Genomic DNA, 21,889 nt, shown 5'->3' on the forward strand with positions numbered 1-21,889 from the left:
ATTATCTGAAGCTGTTATTGTGATTTTGCAATTTAACAATGTAATGACATATTTTATAAATTGTCTAATACATAAGGTACTTAAATATTAACCTCAACATTTATTTCATGGTTCATTTAATTGATGATTTCAAGATGTTTTTATTTATGTGATTTTGTCTCTTTTGGGGCTCCATACCTCAGAGTTGTACATAAAAGATGTTTTTATAATCTGTAAATTAAAAATGGAAGTGATGAGATGGAAAACCATCAGGAGTGAAAATGTCAGGAATGTGGATTGGAAAATAAAGAGATTAAGAAAAAAATTATAGCAAGATTTTAGTTTCTAAATGTTGGTAAAAGTGAGAAAAGAATAAATATTTTAATCCCTTCATTCTCAGTGAACCTGTGTAAAGATATAAAACCACATAATGAAACCCAGAACCTTTAGTGACATTTTACTTTTGCTTCTTTCTAACAAAGAGCTTTAAATCTGGACCAGGAATCGTCTGCATCAGTTTGTTCTGTGTGGATTGTTTCTGTTTCTCCAGATTAAACTGACAACGTTGAGCTGTAATCTGAGCTCTGACTTCCTGGTGGATGGAAGAGGAGCTGCTGGTAAAATATGGGGTTGTTTCAGAAATAAATAAATGTGTTTCTCACTGTAAGTTTCAGTTAAAGCACAGAAACAATGTGAACCTCAGCAGAACTCAGAGCTTTCAGATCCGTTTACCAGTCAGCAGATCCACATCACAGCCAGAGGAAGTTTAAGGCTCTGAGTTTCATTTACAGATTTAACAGAAACACTGAAACACTAAGGCTCAAAAGCAAGGAGTGATTAAAATATTTATGTGATTAATGAATATAAAATACTGTGTTAAAGTCTCAACTCTAATTCAGGTTGATTTATACTGATAAGAAACCAACCAAGAATAAATAAATTAGCATTAATGAGCAGATTAATAAGATAAATAAACCAAACATAAAGACTGAACATCATGTCCAGGACCAACAATCATGACATTAAAGATCATAAACACAGTAATTGACCTGCAGATTCATTATTTATTAAAGACTTTAATGAAGCTTTACTGTTAACTGTAATTAAAGTTCCTCCAATGAGCCGATGATCACTGACAGAGAGGCTGGTGATGATTTATTAATACAATCAGAGCAGAAGATGAACTGAGCAGAGAATCCAGAGAAGAAGAAATAAAACCAGGAGTTTAAATAACTGGAGAGAAAATGAAGTGATGGGCAGCAAGTGGTTTAATTACAGAGTCATTTAGTAACCTGAGAGCAATGAAAGGAGAGACTCAGTAAATACCAGAGACTGAACAGAACCAGAACCACACTGTAAAACCACATCAGTTATATTTACTACAGCAGCTCATCTGGGACGTTTAGATTTTACTGATTAAAAACCAAACAAATCAAAGTCTCTATACATAAAATATTGTTGAAGATCATCCATTAATAAATAACTCATGGTTCTAGAAGGTTTGAGTTTATCAGTATTTGGTTCTCAGGTTTATTAGAAATCTGAATTATTAAATATATATTAGAACCACAATCAGTTTTTTAATATTACACAATTATTGCATTTTATTTTATTTCTTTTCATAAAGACGACAATTCAATTCATTTCTCAGAAATTTATCATAAAAATAATGCAAAAGTAACATTTTAAATATATAAAGTTTAACTAAACTATCAACATCAGTTTTACTGTCTCACTCTGATACTTTCTCCTGCTGCTCTAATTACTTATTATTATTATTTCTGTATTTTCTCCTGACCAGGTGTTGGTTGTTCATAACATGTAGAAACATGAAACTGATGGGAAAACATGAAGCAAAACCATCAAGATGTAAACTCCAAAATGCAACAGAAGAAAAAACTAGACAAACGCTGCGATCACAGAAAATAGAAGCAAAAACCAAGGAAACAAACAGAAAAAAGCTGAAGCGGAAAGTTCTCATGAAAACATTTTTCAGACACAAAGAGTCGAGAGTTTGATCAGAACCTCAGGAAATAATACAACTTTTAACTGAACTTCAGTTTAGTTTGGATACATGAAGGAATCAGAAATATTCAAACTTTATGAACATCTGAGAGATATTAGCTTTGTATTAAATTTAAAATGACTAAAATTCACCCATAAGGATTGAATATGTTCCATAAATCATCTATTAGTTGATCTACATATTGATCAGATCAGATTCATTAATTCTGCTACAAAATAACAAACATTTTGAGTCAAAACTAAATTATTTCTGACTAAATTCAGCCCTGCAGCCTGACGGAGGAAAGACTGAAAGTCAAGGAAGCTGAAGGTCAGACTCAGTTTGGACATTATTGATCATGTATTCAGTAAATTATTGATAATGTATTCAGTAAATTATTGATCATGTATTCAGTAAATTATTGATCATGTATTCAGTAAATTATTGATCATTATTGGTTCGATCAGCTCCAGATATTATCTAAAACCAGCAGTAAAGAGGAAACTGACCTGCAGCGTTTCATGGTGACCCTGATCTCCTGACTTCTCCTCCACGTTGCCAGGTTTGACTCTGACCTCCAGTCGGTCTGCACTCTGTGACCCAGCAGCTCTGACTCCGCCCACTCTGGTAAACACAGGTGAGCAGCTCAGGTTCAGGTAGAGACACGTAGAAGTCAAACATCCAGGAATGTTTCAGTTCACAGCAGAGAAAAGAAACAAAATGAAACATCATCAGTGATTTGATCAGTTATTGGTTACAGATCGACTCTGATCACCTGGGAATGATTCACTGAGGAATGTGAAGATGATAAACTGGAGCTGGGAGGAGAAAACTGGAGAATATCTGAAGATTAGAATAGAATAGAAATGTTCATTATTTTAATTCCAGTTTTTAATTGGATGATCTGAGTTCATATTTATTCTCCACATCTGTTTACTGTCCACAATAATAAGTTTGATTATTAAAGTTTCTTCTGCTTCAGTGATTTTAACTAAACTAAGTTCAGATTCAGTGAAGAAAACAGAAAAACATTTAGTTTAATATTTAAATGAATCAGTAACTTGACTGATCCCTCAGGTGACCTTTGACCTCTGCTGTGTAAACTTCAACTCTCCTGTTTCTGATCGACTCCAACACTCAGACTAAACGTCTCATTTCATCATTAAAGCTTCATTTGTTGTAACAGTGAAATTATTTATTCTCTGGATTACAAAGATAATCTGGAATAAAACTAACAGTTCATGTTCAAACTGTAAATATCTGATCAATAATCACTGGACAGTCAGATGAAAACATTATTTTATAATTAATGTTTTACACCCTTATTTTCTAAAGTATTAATTTAGTTCTTCTCGGTTCTTGAACGTCTCGTTTGTAAGAGGAAGATTTTAGAGGAAGAGTTTCTTCTTCTTTAATATTTCTAAAGTTCAATAAACATATTGATGGAAAATCTTCATTTGTTCAGTAAATTAAATAAAGTAACTTCACATATTGAACTGATTTTGTTTAATATTCATAAAGCTGCAGCAGAATGAGATGAACCATGTGAGACAGGAAGTCTTTTATTGTGAAATCTCTGCTGAAGTTTCAGCATCATAAGCTAATAAATCTTCTGATTATTAATAATCTATAATCAAACAGCAGCAGGTCAGGGTTTAGTGTCTGGGAAAATATAAAGTAAAATCTCACTTTTTTATACTTGTTATAATTTATTATTATTATTTATTATAAACCATCAGTTTTTCTCTGTCAGTATTTTCTGACATCATATTTTAACTGTTCATGTTTACAGGATTCACTCACCTGTATCAGTGAATTGTTCTGTTTTATTTCATTCATCTGACCTTATTTTGAATTTAAAGTTTCTGTTTACTGTACAGAGCCCCTCCCCTCTTTACCTGAGCAGGTGTGACCTCTGACCTCTCCTGCTGCTGATGTAAAAAGGGAAACATTCAGATCTGAACATGTCTGAGTTTGTCTGAGACATTCAGCCTGATGCAGGAATGAAGGAGATCGCCATGGAAACCAGAACGAGTCTGGACCAGTTCTGGTGCGGTTCTGATTGGACCGGTTCTGGTCTGGTTTAGGACTGGTTCTGATCTGGTTCTGGTCCGGTTCTGGTCCGGTTCTGATTTGGTTCTGGTTCTTCACTTCCCATGCTGTTTGATTTATTTTATGTTGATTAACATTAATTCAGAAAGTTACTTGGAATGATGGGATTTTACTGAAATGTAAATGAATACAAATTCTGACAATTAGATTAAAAAAAACATCTTGATATATTTAAATAAAATATGAAAGTAAAATATAGTTAAACTTTACTGCAAAAATTTAAATGTCCTTATTTATTAATAAGTTGATGAAGATAAGTTTGTTTTACTTTTCATGACCAGTGATAAAAAGTTTAATGTTTGAATTTTTAACCATCATAATAAAAATTGTAGATTTAGTAGGATTTCACACGTTTATGTCTACACTTTAAAAACAACAAAATATCTAATATATAACATAAACATTATTCATGGTGTAAAAATCTTCAGTTCATTAATGAATTTTGTTTTAATGATGTCACATTTTGAGTAACAGCAGCTGTTTTTCATCCTGTCATCTCTTTACTGTTATATTTATGAACAATCAGAATAATTTTATAACTTTATCACAGGTCTGTATTTGGTTCTAAGGCGCCACCTGCTGGAGGAAATCGGTAGAGTTTCTGCTCTGAACAGTTCTTTAATCTGAATATTTCTCCTGTAATCTCAATCTGCTCAAACTCTAATCTCCGTGTTCATCTGGATCTCCAGCCTGATAGAAGAGCTGGAATCAATAACTGATCAATAATCAGTGAGTTCATGTTTCTGAAGGTGACACATCCAGCTCCTCCTCTGCTGTTGCAGCGTCCTCCATGTTTCCTCCTGACCAAAGGCTGACCTTTTCTTATTCTAACCTGAAGATAAAAGTTTAATCAGCTGAAGATCTGATGATGTTTTCCATCCTGCTGATCTGCTCATGTTTAAATAGGCTGATGATGAAAATAAATGTATTTTAGAAAAATAAACTCAGCTCTGCCTCTTTATAATCATTCATACATGTTTTATATGATTTATAACATCAACAGTGATAAGAAGCAGAATAATTTACTAATATTCATTAAAACAATATTTTTAATGTAAATAGTTACTCAGTAAAAACTGATTACAGGTCATTAGATTTTAACTAAAAGGAACTTTTTGTCATGTTCCGTGTTTCTGTGTGTTTATTTTTGAGTTTCTGTGTAGTCCTGTTCCCTGTGAGTCTGTCTCTGCGTCTTCCCCGTTGATTGTTTCCCAGGTGTGTCTCATTCCCTTAATTACCCCATGTGTATTTAAACCCACCTGTTGTCTGTGTTCCTCGTCAGATCCTTGTCTAAGTTTGTCTTGCGTCTTATGTTCGCGCCAGTAGAACTGTGAAGTCCTGGATAGCGTTAGCTCTCGTTTCCAGTCCTGTCGTTCAGTTGCTACCGGTATTTGGCTGTGTGCCTGTCTCTCTGCCGTGCTGCCTGTTTGGACTGTTCTGAGCTTTATTATTAAATTCATCATCATCATCACCGAAACCTGGGTCTCTGCATCTGTCCTCACCACCACCCACAACCACTTCCTGACACTTTTTGAATTTAAATGAGTCAATTTGATAGAAAAAGGTTTAACATGAAGATTTTAATAGTTTATTTCACTGTATGAAGTAAAATGTTTCCAAAAGGCAACAAATTAGTCCTTATTTGTTAAATAACTCCATTTTATTTTAAATAATAATTTTATCATTAGGGTCAAACTAGAATCCATCTCAGCTCCACAAATATAACTTTATTCCAGTTTTATTCACACTTCACTTATCTATAATCTATTTTTAAAGTAATCAAAGTATCATTTTTAGCTGCCAAAAACTGTTTTCCATCTTGATCTGGTTTGTTCTCAGTAAATTGTTTTATTGTTTTTTATTATAATATAAAGATTAATTATTAACTGATAAAAGCACATAAGATTAATTAAAACATGAAAATAACTGAATAACATAAAGATACAAGAAATGAACAAAGACAGATTAAAGAAAATTAAGCAACTAAAAGCATTTATTTAAACATATAAACATAAAGCTGCTCATTGTTTCAAAAAGAAAAGATTTGATTCAACTTAAAGTTAAAATAAAACTTCTGATTGTATAAATATTATTAAAGCAGTGAAACAGAGTCCAGTCTGAGATCCGATGAATAAATGCTGCAGCACGGTTGCTATAGAGACGACCTTTGACCTCTGCTCTGATAAATCAGAATGAAACTCAATATGGTCCGGATGGAGGGCAGAAAATTATTCCATGCTATAAACAATAACTTTATGATAACTGATAAATTATTGATCCATAGATTCCCAGTCAGGTTTTTTTTTATGTAATTCAGGGAAATAATATTAAATATTAATTTCAGTCAAACATTAAAACAGTTTTTACTTTTAAGATGAAACATTTCAGAATCTGAGCAGGTAAATATTAATATGATCATCTGACTATTGATGAGCTGAACATTAATCAGATTATAGCAGAAGATAACAATGAACTATTTTAATGTTTAAAAACTTTAACAGCTCTGAGCAGAAAGGCTTCATCTTCATCACCATCCTCCTCCTCCTCCTCTGTGGGATGTGCTGAAGTTGGATCAAAGTGCTGAAGGTTTCATTTCTCTCTGATTCCTTCTGTAAATCCATCCAGAAACAAACGAACCGACAAGCAGAGCAGGAACTTCCACACCGACCAGAACTGCAGGAATTAGCCTGGTCCATCCGTCTGGGTTCCCTGCAGAACAGAACCAGGAGTTAGACTGATCCGACTGAAGATCATCATCTGATCTCAGATCCAGAACCAGGAAGCTGCTGGTTCTGATCCAGAGACAAACTCACCTGGAGGAGGAGGAGAAACCTGGAGGCTGATGGTGCTGATCAGTTCCCCCACATGTTTTTCTGTATCAATTCGACACTCATACGTCCCGCTGTCATTAGTTGTTGTGTCCTTCAGAATCAGAGACACGTCTCCTTTCCTCAACTGATTACACAGCAGATCAACTCGGTCCCTGTAAGATGGATGCTGGGCATCTGGATCAAGTTGATTATCTTTGTACAGGAGGACATATTCTGTTCCCAGATCAGTTCTCTTCCACTCTGCGATTTCGATAACCCCCTGGTCAGGATCTTTACATGTCAGAATGACGTTCTCTCCAGGTTCAGCTTTGATTGTCGTGTTGTTCTGATCTACAGGAGAGGAAACAGAGAGCAGAGAGGTCAGAGGTCAAAGTGTCCTCTAACTAGAAAGTGATCAGTGCAGCTCTCTCTGATGAAGACTCATCAGTTTATGCTGCAACAACAAGCTCAGATCATCAATCTATATCTGTAGCTCTATTATCTACATTAATCAATACTGTTATTATCTATCGCTCATTTACAGTTTAATGCTTTCATTGAAAATAAGGCCCAGCAATAATTCATGTGTTCATCACACTAAGGAGACTGATTTATCAGCTGGGGGTGAGGAAGGACCTCAGGGTCAAAGGTCAGACAGCGATCACCTGGTCCATCCTGTGGGTCAGATTGAGGAACCTGAACTGGATCAGTTCTGGAAACCCGTCTGGTACCAGAACCAGATACCATCTGGTTCAGAGAACAACTGGAGAAATGATGTGACTGAAGGAGTCAGAGAAAATTATAATAAAGAACCAAAATTACAACAATAATAACTGAGATCAATATTAATGTAACTTTCCTCTGAATCCAGTTACAACATGAGGACAAGATGGCCGCCGAATAACGATAAATATTTACATAAACTGTTTAACCTCCTATCACAACATGTGTGATTCTCACTTCTTCATGAATCTGAACTCATTCTTGGTCCTTCTAAGGTCATATTTCCTGTCTGTCGTCATAAACTCTGATCTATGAGTCGTCTCTCTACAAACCCAACCTGCTTCCTCGTTTCATCTACATTTCCGGAAAACTAGTGTGGAGGTTCTTCAGTCTTCAACCAGCAGGACCTATATGTTGTCTCCACGTCTCCAGTCATTTTCTTTTTCCAATCATATTGATCAACACTTCAACCATCACCTTGTTCTCCAGTTATTACAATATTTACAACTTTATAAGACATAAAAGCTCAGGTACATTTAGACAAATAAAAACATGGAAGCTCTACGCCTTAACTCTTTACTCATAATATAAAATCTACAGCATGGAAATAATGAGATGATCTGATATTATCTGAAAACTGATTACAATAAGATCCTCTTTTAATTTCTAGTAATGCTGATCAGTGAGACACAAAACATCTGCAAATTAATCTAATATAAAACACAAGGAGTAAGTTGTCTGTGCTTGAAATGTTCGTTAATTATTAATATTATCAAATATTATTAGAAATAATTACCTAAAACTCGAGGATAAAAACCTCAATAATGATACGGAAGAGAGCCGCGATAAACCAACGCCCTTAATGGTTCAGAACCGAACAGTTTCATGGAGAACGTTCTCTCTGGTTTCCAGCTGAATCTCACCTGCAGAGACAAACTCCAGTAAAACCGCAGCCAGCAGGAGCAGAAACAAAAGATCCATTTCTTCTGGAGAGTCAAAGCGGAAGAAGCTGGACGAAACGTGCGCGACGGACCGAGAGCGCGCGACCGACCCGACCGAGAGCGCGCGACGAGTCCAGATGAATGTTGTAGAAAACAAAATGAAATGTTAAAGATGGCGGAACCTGAATGACTGTGACAATATAACAGTAATATAACTCACCATACCTTATCGTCTATAAATACTCAGAGAAAAGCAAATCTTTATTAATTAAAAGTCTTTTCTGTGTGAAACTTTCTGGATTCAGACAATCAGCTCCGTCTGCACTGGTTCCTGTTTTAATCCCTGATATTTATGTTTCTGCAGTGGTGGGAAGTAACGAAGTACTTCGTTACTGTACTTAAGTACAATTTTCATGTATCTGTACTTTACTTAAGTAGATTTAATAATGGATACTTTCTACTTTTACTCCACTACATTTTACAGTAAGTATCTGTACTTTCTACTTCACTACATTTCTACTAAACTGTCGCGTTACTCGTTACATCCAAGTCGCACTGAGCTTTTTGTCCATTAAAATGTGAAGTTCAGGGTCTTAAGGTGGCGCCGTAAAATCCAAGCAATAACGTGACTTAGTGACTACACATTATTCAGGTGGATGCGAAAACATAAATCGGAGCTGGAATCAATAACTGATCAGTGAGTTCAGGTTTCTGAAGGTGACACATCCAGCTCCTCCTCTGCTGTTGCAGCGTCCTCCATGTTTCCTCCTGACCAAAGGCTGACCTTTTCTTATTCTAACCTGAAGATAAAAGTTTAATCAGCTGAAGATCTGATGATGTTTTCCATCCTGTTGATCTGCTCATGTTTAAATAAAAGACTGATTATGAAAATAAATTTATTTTAGAAAAATAAACTCAGCTCTGCCTCTAATCATTCATACAGATTTTATAACATTAGTGCGCTGTAAAACATCTGAAGGTCAAAGTTCACCTGCTGCCTTGAAAATTCAATTTAAATCAACAAGAAAATTATTTTGGTTTTAACTCAGAAACTAAAGTTCATGAAGTTGATTTAACAACAAGAGACAAAATGTCTAAACGTTGTTTTTAAGTTCATTCATCTTGAATTATGATTTTAACTTTATGCTGTGATTTAAACCAAGTAATTATTTCATAATAAAGAGAGAAAACTGAGACTCAGACAGGAAATGAGTCTGTCTGTCATGTGACCTAATGAGGAACAACTGATGTCTGTTACTTTTCCCTCAGTACTGACTGCCAGGCTGCTGCTGTCAGTCAGAGGAACTGATGGAAGAAGTTTCTTGGTTTGTTGATCAGAGCTGAGCAGAAATCATCTCAGGTCAGTCAGATATTTAATGAGATTCTCTTTGAAACCCAGACAGACGTCCAGCAGATCGGACTCAACAGCAGCGTCTGGACAGATGTTCCCTCCGTCCTGCAGCTGGATCAGGTCAGACCAGCAACAGGTTGACAGGAAACGGTTCCTCTGCTTGTTGCCAGGCAACGGGAGAGAGACGAGAAACCAGAACAGGAAACTGAGTCATAGAACCGTCTGAGGTTCTGCAGGAACTAAGAGAGTAAAGCAGAAATCTGAAGCTGGTTCTGCTGTGGTCCATCCTGGGGTTGATGGTTCTCTGACCCTGGATCAGACGGACCGCGACCTGCTGCCTGTTTCTACAGGTTCACTTCCAGGCATTTTGATCAGGGAGGAAACAGGCCGTATGAATAAATGTGGACTTTTCTTTGTTTCTGATTTTCAGTTCAGTCGGTGACCTGATAGTTTGAGCCTCATCAATAAAGTCATGGCCTCCTGCAGAAACCTGACACACCACCAGGCATTTCCTGAACTTCATTTCATGAACTGCAAAGGATCTTAACTTTATACTGACACAAAATCTGTTTTTAACCATCTTTAAACCTGGTAGATCTGAAGGAGGAGCAGCTCATCCTGCTCTCTCTCCTCCTTACTGATAAGGACGAGAGATAATGGACTATAATAATAATGCATTAATAATAATGGATTATTATTATAGTCCATTGTAATAATAAAGGATTATTGTTAAAGTCACAGTTTTCATAGTTATACTATCACATCATAACTGGACTACTTCAAACCTGGACTGGGGGATTTTCTTCTTTTCTTCACCTCCAAGTTGAACCAGGCTAAATGCCTCCATCCAGGATCATTATCAGTGTTACACAACGACTTCAGTCTGTAGAGATGAAAACTCAACGACTGGAGGTGAACTGTGAGATCGACGCTACCTGTGGAAATGAAACAACTGTTGTATCAACCTGCCAGACCCTCAGGTTCTGGTTCTGGTTCTGGTTCAGGTTCAGGTTCTGGTTCTGGTTCTGCTCTGCATCCAGAACCAGAACCAAACCAGGAGAAGCAGCATTCAGCTTCTATGCACCACAAATCTGGAACAAACTTCCAGAAAACTGTAAAACAGCCGAAACACTGCGAGCCTTTAAATCTGGACTAAAACCCACCTGGTTAGTTTTATTTGAAATGTGATTAATTATGATTTTAATGACTTAATGTGATGTTTTGATTGTTGATTCAATGTTGCATGACTTTGTGTTTTTATGTTTGTTATGATGTAAAGCTCGTTGAAATGCTTTGCTGCTGAAATGTGCTGTACAAATAAAATTTGGTTGGTTGGTTTTTGAATTATATAAATTTAATCTGTTAGATGAAGGAGAGGAAAAAACTGTTAAGATGAATCTTTCTTTGTTTCTACTGATGTGCAGTAGTCTACAGACGTCAGCAGTAGTTTGTAATTATTACAGGTAAAACCTTCAACAGGTCAGAGGTTCATGTTCAGGTAGAAATGAAGATGGAGGCCAGTGAAACTCAGGTAAGGTCAGAAATGACCTTTTAGAGGAAACGTTTTAAAACTTAGAGTATCAGTGTAGCTTTAAGTGTCTCTAATCACAACAGGAGTTAGATTATCATCTATTGATCAGCCTGGAGTTCTGATAATCATCTGAAGCAGAGACTTGATGCTGAGGCTAACGCTGCTAGCATAGCAGGAGAGAAATAAGACAACAAACCACTGAAACCATCGACTGGGACACTGGTTCTGACTGAATTGTAAAGAATATCAGCCTTTATCAGAGCAAAGATGAACGAAAGACTTTAACATCTGCAGAAGAAAATACTGATAGATTCATAATGAGTTTATTAAAGATCAGCGCTACACTGCAGAACACAAACACACAGAGCTGAAAATCTGAAATTAATATTAGCTGCTTTTTATTTTTCTTACTACAGTCATGAAAACAAAAACAAAAAATTACAAATCAGTTTTTTTTTCAGTTTTAACCTCAGATCTGTTTAAAAACCTACAGATTAACTTTTGCTTTGTAGGTTTTTAATTTTCTTCATAAAATTAAACAGCTACAGTTTAATTTCTGGTTAGCCTGAAAGAAAAGACTAAAATATTCAACTTTGCATTATTAAATTTAAAAGGAAATCCAAACAAAGAACAGTGAGGAGAAAAACTTTGCTTCAGTTTAACATGTTTAGTTCACATTAAAAAATCAATTAAAGATTAAAAAGTTTGAAAGAAAAAATATTCAAGACATTTTCTTAAATAATCTTGAGACAAAGCTTGAAGAAGAACTTTTTGGTAAATTATCAACAGAAAGCCTGGATTAAAATAATCATCAGTTATAATCTGATGTTTGTCTCTGGAGGTCAGAGTTGAAACCTGCCAGCTGGTCGTCATGATGGGACTGAAGGTCAGAGGTCATCTGATCCTGGAGGAAAGTCTGGAATCAGAAAATCATTGGAAACTAATCAGTTTGATTTATGGACACTGATGTGACTCTGTTAAAAATACATTTAATCTCCAGCAGCTTCCTGGTAAAATAATGGTTAAAATGCAGCTGAAGGAAAAAAGATGGTTAATGTTTAAAATCTGATATGAAAACATCAAAGCTGCTGAAATTCTATTTGTAAAGATTTTTCTTTAAGAAACCACTCAAGATCAAGTTTGGTGACACAAAATAATCGATCAGCTTCTTCTGAACGTTAAAAGCTTTAATTTAAAAGATTTTCCACCAATATTCAGTCTGACTTAGTTCTAGTGATAATTTATAACCATATTTTATCTAAATGGACTTTATATTGATAGAAACCTCAAAGTGCTACAATCAATATAAAACTTAATATAATAAAACACAAAAAGGAAACTTAAAATCAAAAATACTCAAGAAAAACAAGAATATAAATTATCATTTAAAACGGAAATCATGAAATGCACAAGTTAAAAGATGTTTTTAGATCCGTTTTAAAGTAAAGATCCACTTCCAGAGTCTGACCACCTCGTCTTCCTCTCAACGCTCCTCATCCTCCATCCAGTTCATAATCTCATCACCCAGTGAACATCAGAGCTGCTGAGCTTCATCATCCTCATCACAGTTTGGGTTTCAGCCAATCAGCCTCTCTTCAGTCACTCTAAACTGTTAATCATTTGAAAAACATTTATGAACCAAGAAGGTTTAAAGATGTTATTTATTTTCCAGCCATTTTATAACACAATCAAGTCACTTTGTAACATTCAGTAATGAAAATACTGGATATATACAGAGAGGAAGTATCTGAACACTTTGGAAGTTCTCCTCCCACTCAGAGGGTCTGAAACGTTCGTCTATGGTGAAAGTTCACCGGGAAAAATCTGGAATCACAATGTATGATTTATTTTAAAGGTTTTATTGGCCTTTATTTGACAGGAGAAAGGGTGATGAGGGAGGGGAGGACATGGGGCAAAGGTCACCAGGCCGGGAATCGAACCTGGGACGCCTCCATGGATGGGCTGTGCTGAGCCCCTGCACCACCATGTATGATTTTTAATCGTTTATTTGTGTTCCTGCAGGTAACTGATGAACCGGTCAGTAAATGGAGACAGCGCTGCTCCGCCTCCACTCATTTCGGTGGAGTTTGCAGTGAGGCCACCGTCGCTTGTCCTCATCCAACCAAACATTCATTCATGTGAAATTTCACGCTCAAACACGCAGACATGCACACGCGGGTCACTGACGCTACACAGTTACTGAACTTTTGTCGTTTTCTCTGTCATGTCCGGTGTGTTGGGTTCAGTCCAGTGGAGGAAAACTGAGGCTTTCAGCCCCGTTACCAAGGAAACCAGAGGGGAGGGCAGGTACCTGTCTGTCTCCACCTGGAGGCACCAGGTGAAGCTTTGGGTCAGTCAGTCTGTGGTAGAAGGAGCTACTTCTCCATTTTCAATTAAATCTTAGTTTGTGTTTATTTACTTACTTTCTGGTTGATTTATAATCAGAATTTTTAATTAACTTTATTTAGAATAAGTTTTTTGACCTGTAATTGGTTAATTAATGTCGGTTTGAGACATGGCTGTTTCATGAATTCGTTGGTTTTAGGTTGGTCATTGTGCAGCTGGGTGGTCACATGGTTTATTTTACCAGCTACCAGTCAGTCAGTTACTTTGACCTTGAAGTTTTAAGTTTTTAGATCTTTTGATTTTGAGTTTTTGGACAAACAGTCACTACAGAAAGACACACGACGAAAACAAGCCAGCAGTATTATGGTCCTCACTTTATTATCGAGCTCATTTTAATTTATCGTGTGATTGACTGATTTATTATTTATCGCGACAGGTCTACTTATTATTTTACATGTGCAGTTATTTAGGGTGCTAATATGTTTTTGCAGTTTGCATCGACCCATCAGAAACAATGAGAATATAAATCTGACTTATTAGATTGTGAAAGAAAAAATGTAGGAATTAATATTTCTGCTGAAGAAAATAGAATCAGTTTTAATGATTAAACATGTTGATTCAGAGCAGAACTGAGTTCATCTGGTCTGATGGTCACAATGAACCATTTTATCACAGAATGAAAAACAAGAAGCAGGAAACAGACTTTATATTAAATTTAGAAAGTTTTACCTGATTCTCTGATGGTTTTCTGTCGATAACGAACATTATTTATCTTCACAGGGTCGGTCGCTGTAAATGAAACAAACTGTTGTTAACATGGTTCAATACATTTAAATGTTTTATTTCGCAGATAAACAGCAGAAAGTCTGCAGGTTTTGAACAATGAGTCACTAAAGACGTCATGGAAATTCATCTGAAACTAAGAATCAGACCACAAACGTCTTGACCGTTTAGAGACGAAACTTTTCACCACAAAGTAGAAACAACAAGAAACCAGTAAGACCACAGAGAGGCCAACCAGTCTGAGCCAACCAGTCTGAGCCAACCAGTCTGAACCAACCAGTCTGAACCAACCAGTCTGAGCTGCTGGAGGAACAAGATGGTTTCACTTCTCACTGCAGATCAGATATGAGATGGTGGAGAAAATAACTTTAAAGCTTTAGTTGTTCTGCAGGCGAAGGCACTGCTAAATGTTTATGAATTATTAATTATTGGTTTTTATTCTTTCAGGTCAACATTATAATCCAGTGAATCTGTGCAGCACAGAGTCGCCAACCTTTACCACTCAGAGCCATTTGTACCCGTTTCACACAGTAGAGAAAACACTGAGCCACAAAACCTTTTTCTGCCTTTATGTCATTTATGAACAAATTATAATGTGTTACATTTATGAAAACGATGAACGACTGCAGAGAAAATGAAATAACATTTCTGCATGAAACAAAACATTTTAACTCCAAAGAAAGACGTTGGGTTGAAGGTTAAGGAAAATACTGGACATTTATCTGAGTAGTAATGAAACTTAATCCACGGCCTTCAAACCAACCAGGCCGTCCTCCGTCTCTCTGTGTCGTCATCCTTCTACTGGCGCCGGGCAGTCAGCCGTCAACCTGAAAAATAAAAGGTCTATTTCACTGAACAATGAAAAAATATGAATATATGCAAAATAAAAGGCAGTTAAAACATTTATCATACTTGGTGGATGTGATTCTGGTCCTCAGCGCAGCGTCTGCATGTTGGGGATGTTTGTCACCTTCATCTTCACACAGGATGGTAACCTGCCGTCTGTGAGGCGTGTTTGATTTAATAAAGTTCATGGTGGAGAACAGCTGATCACTCATATGGACCCAAAGATCCACTGGACTCCAAGTGCATCTTTCTTCCTGTCCACATAAATGTCAGGATATCATTCCAAGTTTCAAACACAGGTTTGTCTGGTTTGAGGAGGTTTTCAACATCACACCATCTATGATCCTGAGTAAGAACGGCTTCCTGACAGGAAACATCTTCAAGGTTTGCCGTCAAGCGCTGAACTTGGACACCACATGTGTTTGTCAGCCGGTTCCATCTCAGATCAGGTGGATCACACCTGGAAATGCCGTCATATTGGACAGGGATGGATCAGGGACTGAGGGAAGAAGGATAATGTGGATTTTCCTCTCTGAACTGAATCGTTTCCCAAACGATGTTTGCTTTGTGATGACGGCAGAATGTAAATACTCCAAATTCATCATGTGAGCTTCTTTAAACTCTCAAACTGGGAAAGTGTGACAGTGAACCTTTCTGTAAATCCTTGTCAACCTGCGCTCGAATGCCCAGACCTCCTCCGACATGCAGGCTGAGTGTCCTTCACCCTGAAGCGTGTTCAGGTGTTCAGGTGGCTCATATAAGACGTGCAGCTTTTCCAGCCACTCTGGCTGCTCCAGCTCAGGAAACTTTGCTGCCCAGAAGGTTTCCACTTCTTCCAGACTCTCGGCGAAGCGTTTCAGCTCCTCGCCTCTGCACAGCCACCGGACCTGGTTGTTCAGCAGCAGATCAGAATACGTGCTTTCCAGCTCATCCAGTAACGAACTGAACCGACGGGGATTTAAACCTTTCGCCATTATTTTATCGACAATCTGAATGACAACATTCATAACATCCAGAGGAAACGCTGGAGCACACAGAGCCTGTTGGTGCAGGATGCAGTGAGAAGTCAGCAGCTTTCTGCCCAGAGACTTCTGCAGTAAAGCCACTAAGCCCCTGTTCCTCCTGTCACTCGGTGCCCCGTCTGCAGCCACCAGGTGGGTTTATTCCTTTGGCTCTTAAACAAACCGAGACTTCCTCTGACGGCCTCCCCCTTGTTTGGCCTCTGGTGGCATCAGCTCAACCAATTCTTCCTGAGGCCCAGCAGAGTTCACCTAGCGGCAGAACAGCGCTGTTGGTTCAGTATCACCTTTGTCTTCATTCATCACAGGCCACAGCTGAACTGATGTCTTCCACCATTTTTATGGTTCTGTCTGTCACACTCTTGCAGAGAGGGGCATCTCCCGGCTTTTCTGCACAATTTCACTCTTGTTTTTAAAGTCCATGAATAGATGTTCTGAAATCTTAATGAAGGACTCTCAGATATTCTCCATCTGTGAACGGCTTCCCCTGCCTGACTATTTCCTGAGCAGCAATAAAACTTTGCTGACTTCATCCATCTTGAGGTGGTTTTTGCTCAGATCAGCATTCTGCATCACTTCTGAAACAGCTTTTTTCTCTCGTCTCCATCCGGATAGTTTTGAGCAAAGACTGCATGTTTATGGAGGAAATGTCTTGAGACATTTGACTTTTTGTTGTTAGTTTATCATTACATTTTAAGCACACTGTTCTCATCAGCAGGGAAAGCAAATGAATCTGCCCACTTAGCATTGAACGTCCTGTTTTCTTCAGATATTTCTCTTTTCCTCCATAGTTGGCCTATCTGGGGTCAAAGTTCAAGGAACCTCACACCAGCAGGTGTCACTGGAAGTCGTGACTGTTGTGATCTGTGTTTTCAGTGCATTTATTCTTGAGGTTTTCTGTGTTTAGTCCTGTTCCTGTCCTGTCTTGCCTGTTGGTTGATCCCAGCTGTGTCTCGTTTCTGTGATGTATTTAGTCCCACCTGGTGTCTCTGCTCTTCCTCAGATCCTCGTCATGGTACGTCTATCGTTCACGTCTATCGTTCACGTCTATCGTTCACGTCTATCGTTCACGTCTATCGTTCACGTCTATCGTTCACGTCTATCGTTCATCGTGTTTTCTGCCGTCTGCCAGATTCCTGTGTTCCTGAGTCGTCTACATTAAACCACACAGCTATTATGTCAACCTGGGCCTACCGGTGTCTTCCTCACTTCCGCTACCCACAAATCATGACAGTGACGTTTATTTAAGAGCGACAAAAACATTTTAACACATTTTATCTATAAAACGTGTTAAAATATTTTTGTCACTGATTTTGATGTTACAAGATCTCCTTAATTTTCATAATTACATTTTGAAAATGAATGAACTAAAATAATATACATTTTAATTAAATATCATGAATTATTTTCAAAAGCTGAGCTGCATCAGAGGGTTAAAGAGCTGCGGGTTGCCGACTCCTGGTATAGAACATTTCAGCAACAAAGCAGTTCAGAGTCTTTATATTTTTCTCATTATTCCTGTGTAACGATGACACTGTAACCACTGCTGCAGTGTTAAATCAACACTTTTGAAAGAGTCAAAATTCTTTCAACCATTAGTGTTAAAAACTGCATTTCTGTGGTATCATATCAACACCAGGAGAGTTTTTAAAGTTCACTAAATTAGCATGAAAATCACAGATTGAACACCATGACAGAGTAAAATGTCAACACTGACGGTGTTACTATTTACTATCCTGTAGTGTTAAACTTAGAAAATGAACGCTCCTAAATATAAATACAAATGAACTTATCCTAAAATAACCTCTACTGGTTACAGTTTGCATCCGTCAGAACGACGTTTCACAGGAAAAGATCACAGAACTCAACTCACGTTTTTAACATTTCCACAATGTTTTTCACATGAACTAAACAATTCAGACACAACATGACTGACTCTGTACCATCTGTTAGGTAAATTGTATTATTATCAACTATTTGTTATACTGTTTTATATGTTCTTAGTTTATGTACTCTTATTTGGTTTAGTCATATCTTTTAAGAAATATGTCTGTATTGTTAATCACTCTGATTTCCTTTTCTCTCTGAAGAAGAGCAGTGACATCAGCTCTTCACAGAATGTTGAATTTGATTAATATGAAAATCCTGAAAATGTTCCTCAAATGTTTCCTCAGCATCTGATACCAGAAAATAAAAACCATCTCTCAAATATACAAACTAAACATAATTATAAACAGGAAGCTCAGTGACTCCGACCTGCTCTACCTTCTTGCTAACACACAACGTTTAATTAAACAGCCACAGAACTGATCAGAGCCAATGTTGCTTTCAGAATTTAAAATAAATACGTTTAAAAAATCATTAAGGTTTCAGTCTATCCACCAAAAGCTAAAAGAAAACCCAAATATTGGTACATTTCAGCAACAATAACTATAAAAGACTTAAAAAACGATGCTAAAAGGTTTTCTACTTACATTCTCTCTCCATCCTCCTGATCCAAGCGAGTAAAAAGAAAATCATTGAGATTCTTCCAGAAGCAAATTTAGTCAAGAACCCGAATGTTCAAGATTAAAACGCTTCAACATTTATCACCCATAATGTGACAGTTCACATGGTATGGAGTTATTATGGTGAAAACACCAAATTCTCAACACTCTGATATAATATTTAAATTTTAACCAGTGAATTTGCTGAGTTGATTAAACTTGATTGATTGAAAACAACTGAAACTCTGAGTTCCTTTAAATGTAGATTGAAAACCCAGCTGGTTAGAGCTGCTGTTGAAACAAAGTTAATGAAACATTGATCAGATTATTTGTTGAATATTTAATGATCATTTTGATTGACAAAATGTAATGATTATTGTTTCATAATTGGTGACATTGTTATGTTTTTATCACATGAAGCTCTTTGGACGGCCTTGTTGCTGAAATGCTGTTTAATGAACTGAACCTGACTTAGAAGGACCTTTGTGAGTGGAAACATCTTACAGAACAAAATCAATTTAAACTTATGAACCTGAACGACTGCAGAGTTTATCAGTCAGTGATCAGAAAAACCTCAAACTGCAGAGCAGAGAGAATGAAATGTACCAACATTTACCAGAAGAAACATCAGCTAAAGGTCAACAGAGTAAATGTTTCTGATTTGGTCAAATAATTATTGAATAATATATTTTAGAAAACACTAACATAGCCGACCAGTGTGTCAATATTTGGTTCATTAAACCAACAGAGGATTAATAATTAAAGTGTCGTCTCACCGTATTTTCTCTGAAAATATCGTCTCACCAGTAGAGCCAGAGTCGGCAGCAAAACCACAGCGATTCCCCATCTTAGAGCCAGAATCAGATACAAACGGGAGGAAGATGGAGATGATGATGGAGGTGAAGGAGAGGATGGAGAACCAGAAGTGGTTGGAGGATCAGAAATGGTTGTTGGTTTCTCTAAAATAAAGTTTTTTTAATTAAATAATTGCCAAACAGTTTGTTTTTAAACCATAGTTTAAGAATCTTTTCATCCTCTGACCTTCCACAGAGATCCTGCTGGATGGAGACTCTCCCTGACCGCTGATGTTACAGTGGTAGAGGCCTTCATCAGATCTCCTCACTGGTTTCAGGGTCAGGTTCCCAGTAGTTCCATCACCAATGAAGGAGCCATCTTTATAGAAAGCAGCTGGGAGGTTGTGGGCTGGACTCTTTGCTCTGCAGCTCAGAGTGACGTCATCTCCCTCCATCACAGGGAGGACAGGACTCTGCAGGATCACTGATCCACCTCAACACAGAGACAAACTACAGCATTTCATCCATTTCCACACAGCAACACTAACTCCACAGTCTGATCTTACCAGAGACAGAGAGCTGGATGCTGCTGCTGCTGCTGCTGTTGGAGGATCCAGACATGGACTCACACCAGTACAGGCCAGAGTCATGAGGGACCAAGGTGATTCTGCAGGAGAAACCAACTGAATTCCCCCATCCATCTCCACACTCAGTCCTGGTTCCTATGGTTGTCTTTCTCCTCACAGTCCATCCATCCTCACAGATCAGAGTCACAGATTCTCCTTTAAAGAACTGAGATCTGCTGGGACTCACAGTCAGAGCAGCTGGAGAGACTGAAGAGATTCAATTATTATATCAGTTAATAATAATAATTAACATCATATTCAATAATTATCCAAATTAACATTTTTCATTAAATTCTTGGACATAACCTTGAATTCAAAGGATGAAAATTTTAAATTATTTTTTAAAGGTTTTATTGGCTCTAGTTGCCTTTATTTTATACTTAGTTAACAGGAAGGTGGGTCATGAGAGAGGGGGAAGACATGTGGCCAAGGTCGCCAGGCTGGGAATTGAACCTGCGACAGCCACGTCAAGGACTGACACCTCCATATGTGGACTGTGCCACCACAGAATACACAAGTTAAAATAATCTTAATGTAACAAAGTTCACCAACCTGGATCTGTTGAGCAGCTCAGCAAGAAGATCAGAACTAGAGAAAAATAAAATATATATTTATCATAAACTAAACCTGGATACATTGAATACAATGGGCTTTGAAACTGTGTAAATCAGCCAGTTTTTATTTTATTACCTCTGCTTTTATATTAAGATGCTGTTATTTATTTATTAAGGTAAAATCAATAATTCTGCTCAAGTTTTTTAAATAGCATTGATTCACAATAATCATCTCCTGTCATTTATTAGACTGATCACTTTCATACTCAGACTCATCCAGTCTCCCAGTAATTCTATCATTAAATCCGTCCAGTAAAATGTCTCCAGTGTCTCTCAGACAGAGAGAAATGCTGATCCAGCAGAAAGAGACTAAAACTTGTCTACTTACAGATCAGACAGTGAGATGTTCCTTCCATTGTTCTTCTCAGTGATCTGACCTGACGATGTTTCACTGAAGCTGAGAACGGCTGGCTGAGCCGCCTACTTCCTGCTGCTGGTCCGTCTGCTGCAGAGAGAGGAGGGGCAGAGAGAGGAGGGGCAGAGGTTTTAGTGGCTGAACATCTAAAACTGAGGAGACGACCTGCTGAAGATCTGATAAAATAAACTGTTTAAATAAAATAAACTGTTGGAAGTTTGTTTGATAAATGAGATGAATAAACTCTGAAACCCAACAGCCTGACTGAGGATCAACGTCTGATCAACAGGAGTTTGATGAAGATGTTACAGCAAAGAGCTGATTAACTATCAACCTGTCGTCATCATCACCTTTACAAAGAAACATCCAAACTCTGGGCAGAACCGCCTGAACCCAGAACCTGAGATATAGATCTGCCCAGGAGAGACTAGAAATACAAAACTAGAAAAAAACATCATCCAGGATCTAATTACAGAAATAATTGCTCATTAATTTGAGGTGATTCATAAAGCAGATTAATTATATTATGAGGAGTTTGGTTTTGATTTGTTTGACTCCATGTAATTAG

General features: G+C 37.3%; 2 protein-coding genes across 3 annotated transcripts; both read right to left on the reverse strand.

Annotated features, from left to right (window-relative positions):
- Window positions 1–6,122: 6,122 nt before the first annotated feature.
- On the reverse strand, window positions 6,123–8,660 carry LOC103154218 (ICOS ligand-like). The gene is made up of 3 exons (XM_007575420.2): window positions 8,553–8,660; window positions 6,910–7,257; window positions 6,123–6,805 (listed from the first exon to the last, which is right to left on the reverse strand). Exons 1-3 carry the CDS (start codon window positions 8,608–8,610, stop codon window positions 6,669–6,671), a joined length of 543 nt encoding a protein of 180 aa, XP_007575482.1. The 5' UTR covers window positions 8,611–8,660; the 3' UTR covers window positions 6,123–6,668.
- A 3,548-nt stretch (window positions 8,661–12,208) lies between these two features.
- On the reverse strand, window positions 12,209–21,443 carry LOC103154255 (high affinity immunoglobulin gamma Fc receptor I-like). 2 transcript variants are annotated; one of them, XM_007575473.2, is made up of 7 exons: window positions 21,295–21,443; window positions 20,905–20,940; window positions 20,293–20,559; window positions 19,974–20,219; window positions 19,709–19,891; window positions 14,528–14,587; window positions 12,209–12,368 (listed from the first exon to the last, which is right to left on the reverse strand). In XM_007575473.2, exons 1-7 carry the CDS (start codon window positions 21,320–21,322, stop codon window positions 12,340–12,342), a joined length of 849 nt encoding a protein of 282 aa, XP_007575535.1. In that variant the 5' UTR covers window positions 21,323–21,443; the 3' UTR covers window positions 12,209–12,339. The 2 variants fall into 2 exon arrangements, with proteins under 2 accessions (XP_007575535.1, XP_016518055.1); XM_016662569.1 differs by lacking the exon at window positions 12,209–12,368 and having other exon boundaries at window positions 14,558–14,587; window positions 19,737–19,891.
- Window positions 21,444–21,889: the final 446 nt, after the last annotated feature.

Source organism: Poecilia formosa, unplaced genomic scaffold (assembly GCF_000485575.1).
Source record: "Poecilia formosa unplaced genomic scaffold, Poecilia_formosa-5.1.2 Scaffold377, whole genome shotgun sequence".
NCBI classification, from domain to species: domain Eukaryota; kingdom Metazoa; phylum Chordata; class Actinopteri; order Cyprinodontiformes; family Poeciliidae; genus Poecilia; species Poecilia formosa.

Bases quoted from the DNA above. Each gene is read 5' to 3' on its own strand.
- LOC103154218 (XM_007575420.2), bottom strand. From the start codon at position 8,610: ATGGATCTTTTGTTTCTGCTCCTGCTGGCTGCGGTTTTACTGGAGTTT. The intron at 7,258-8,552 runs GTGAGATTCAGC...CCTCTCCTGTAG, and splicing joins ACTGGAGTTTGTCTCTGCAG to ATCAGAACAACACGACAATC. The intron at 6,806-6,909 runs GTGAGTTTGTCT...TCTGTTCTGCAG, and splicing joins GGTTTCTCCTCCTCCTCCAG to GGAACCCAGACGGATGGACC.
- LOC103154255 (XM_007575473.2), bottom strand. From the start codon at position 21,322: ATGGAAGGAACATCTCACTGTCTGATCT. The intron at 20,941-21,294 runs GTAAGTAGACAA...ATTTTTCTCTAG, and splicing joins AACATCTCACTGTCTGATCT to TTCTGATCTTCTTGCTGAGC. The intron at 14,588-19,708 runs GTGAGACGACAC...TTTCATTTACAG, and splicing joins ATATTTTCAGAGAAAATACG to CGACCGACCCTGTGAAGATA.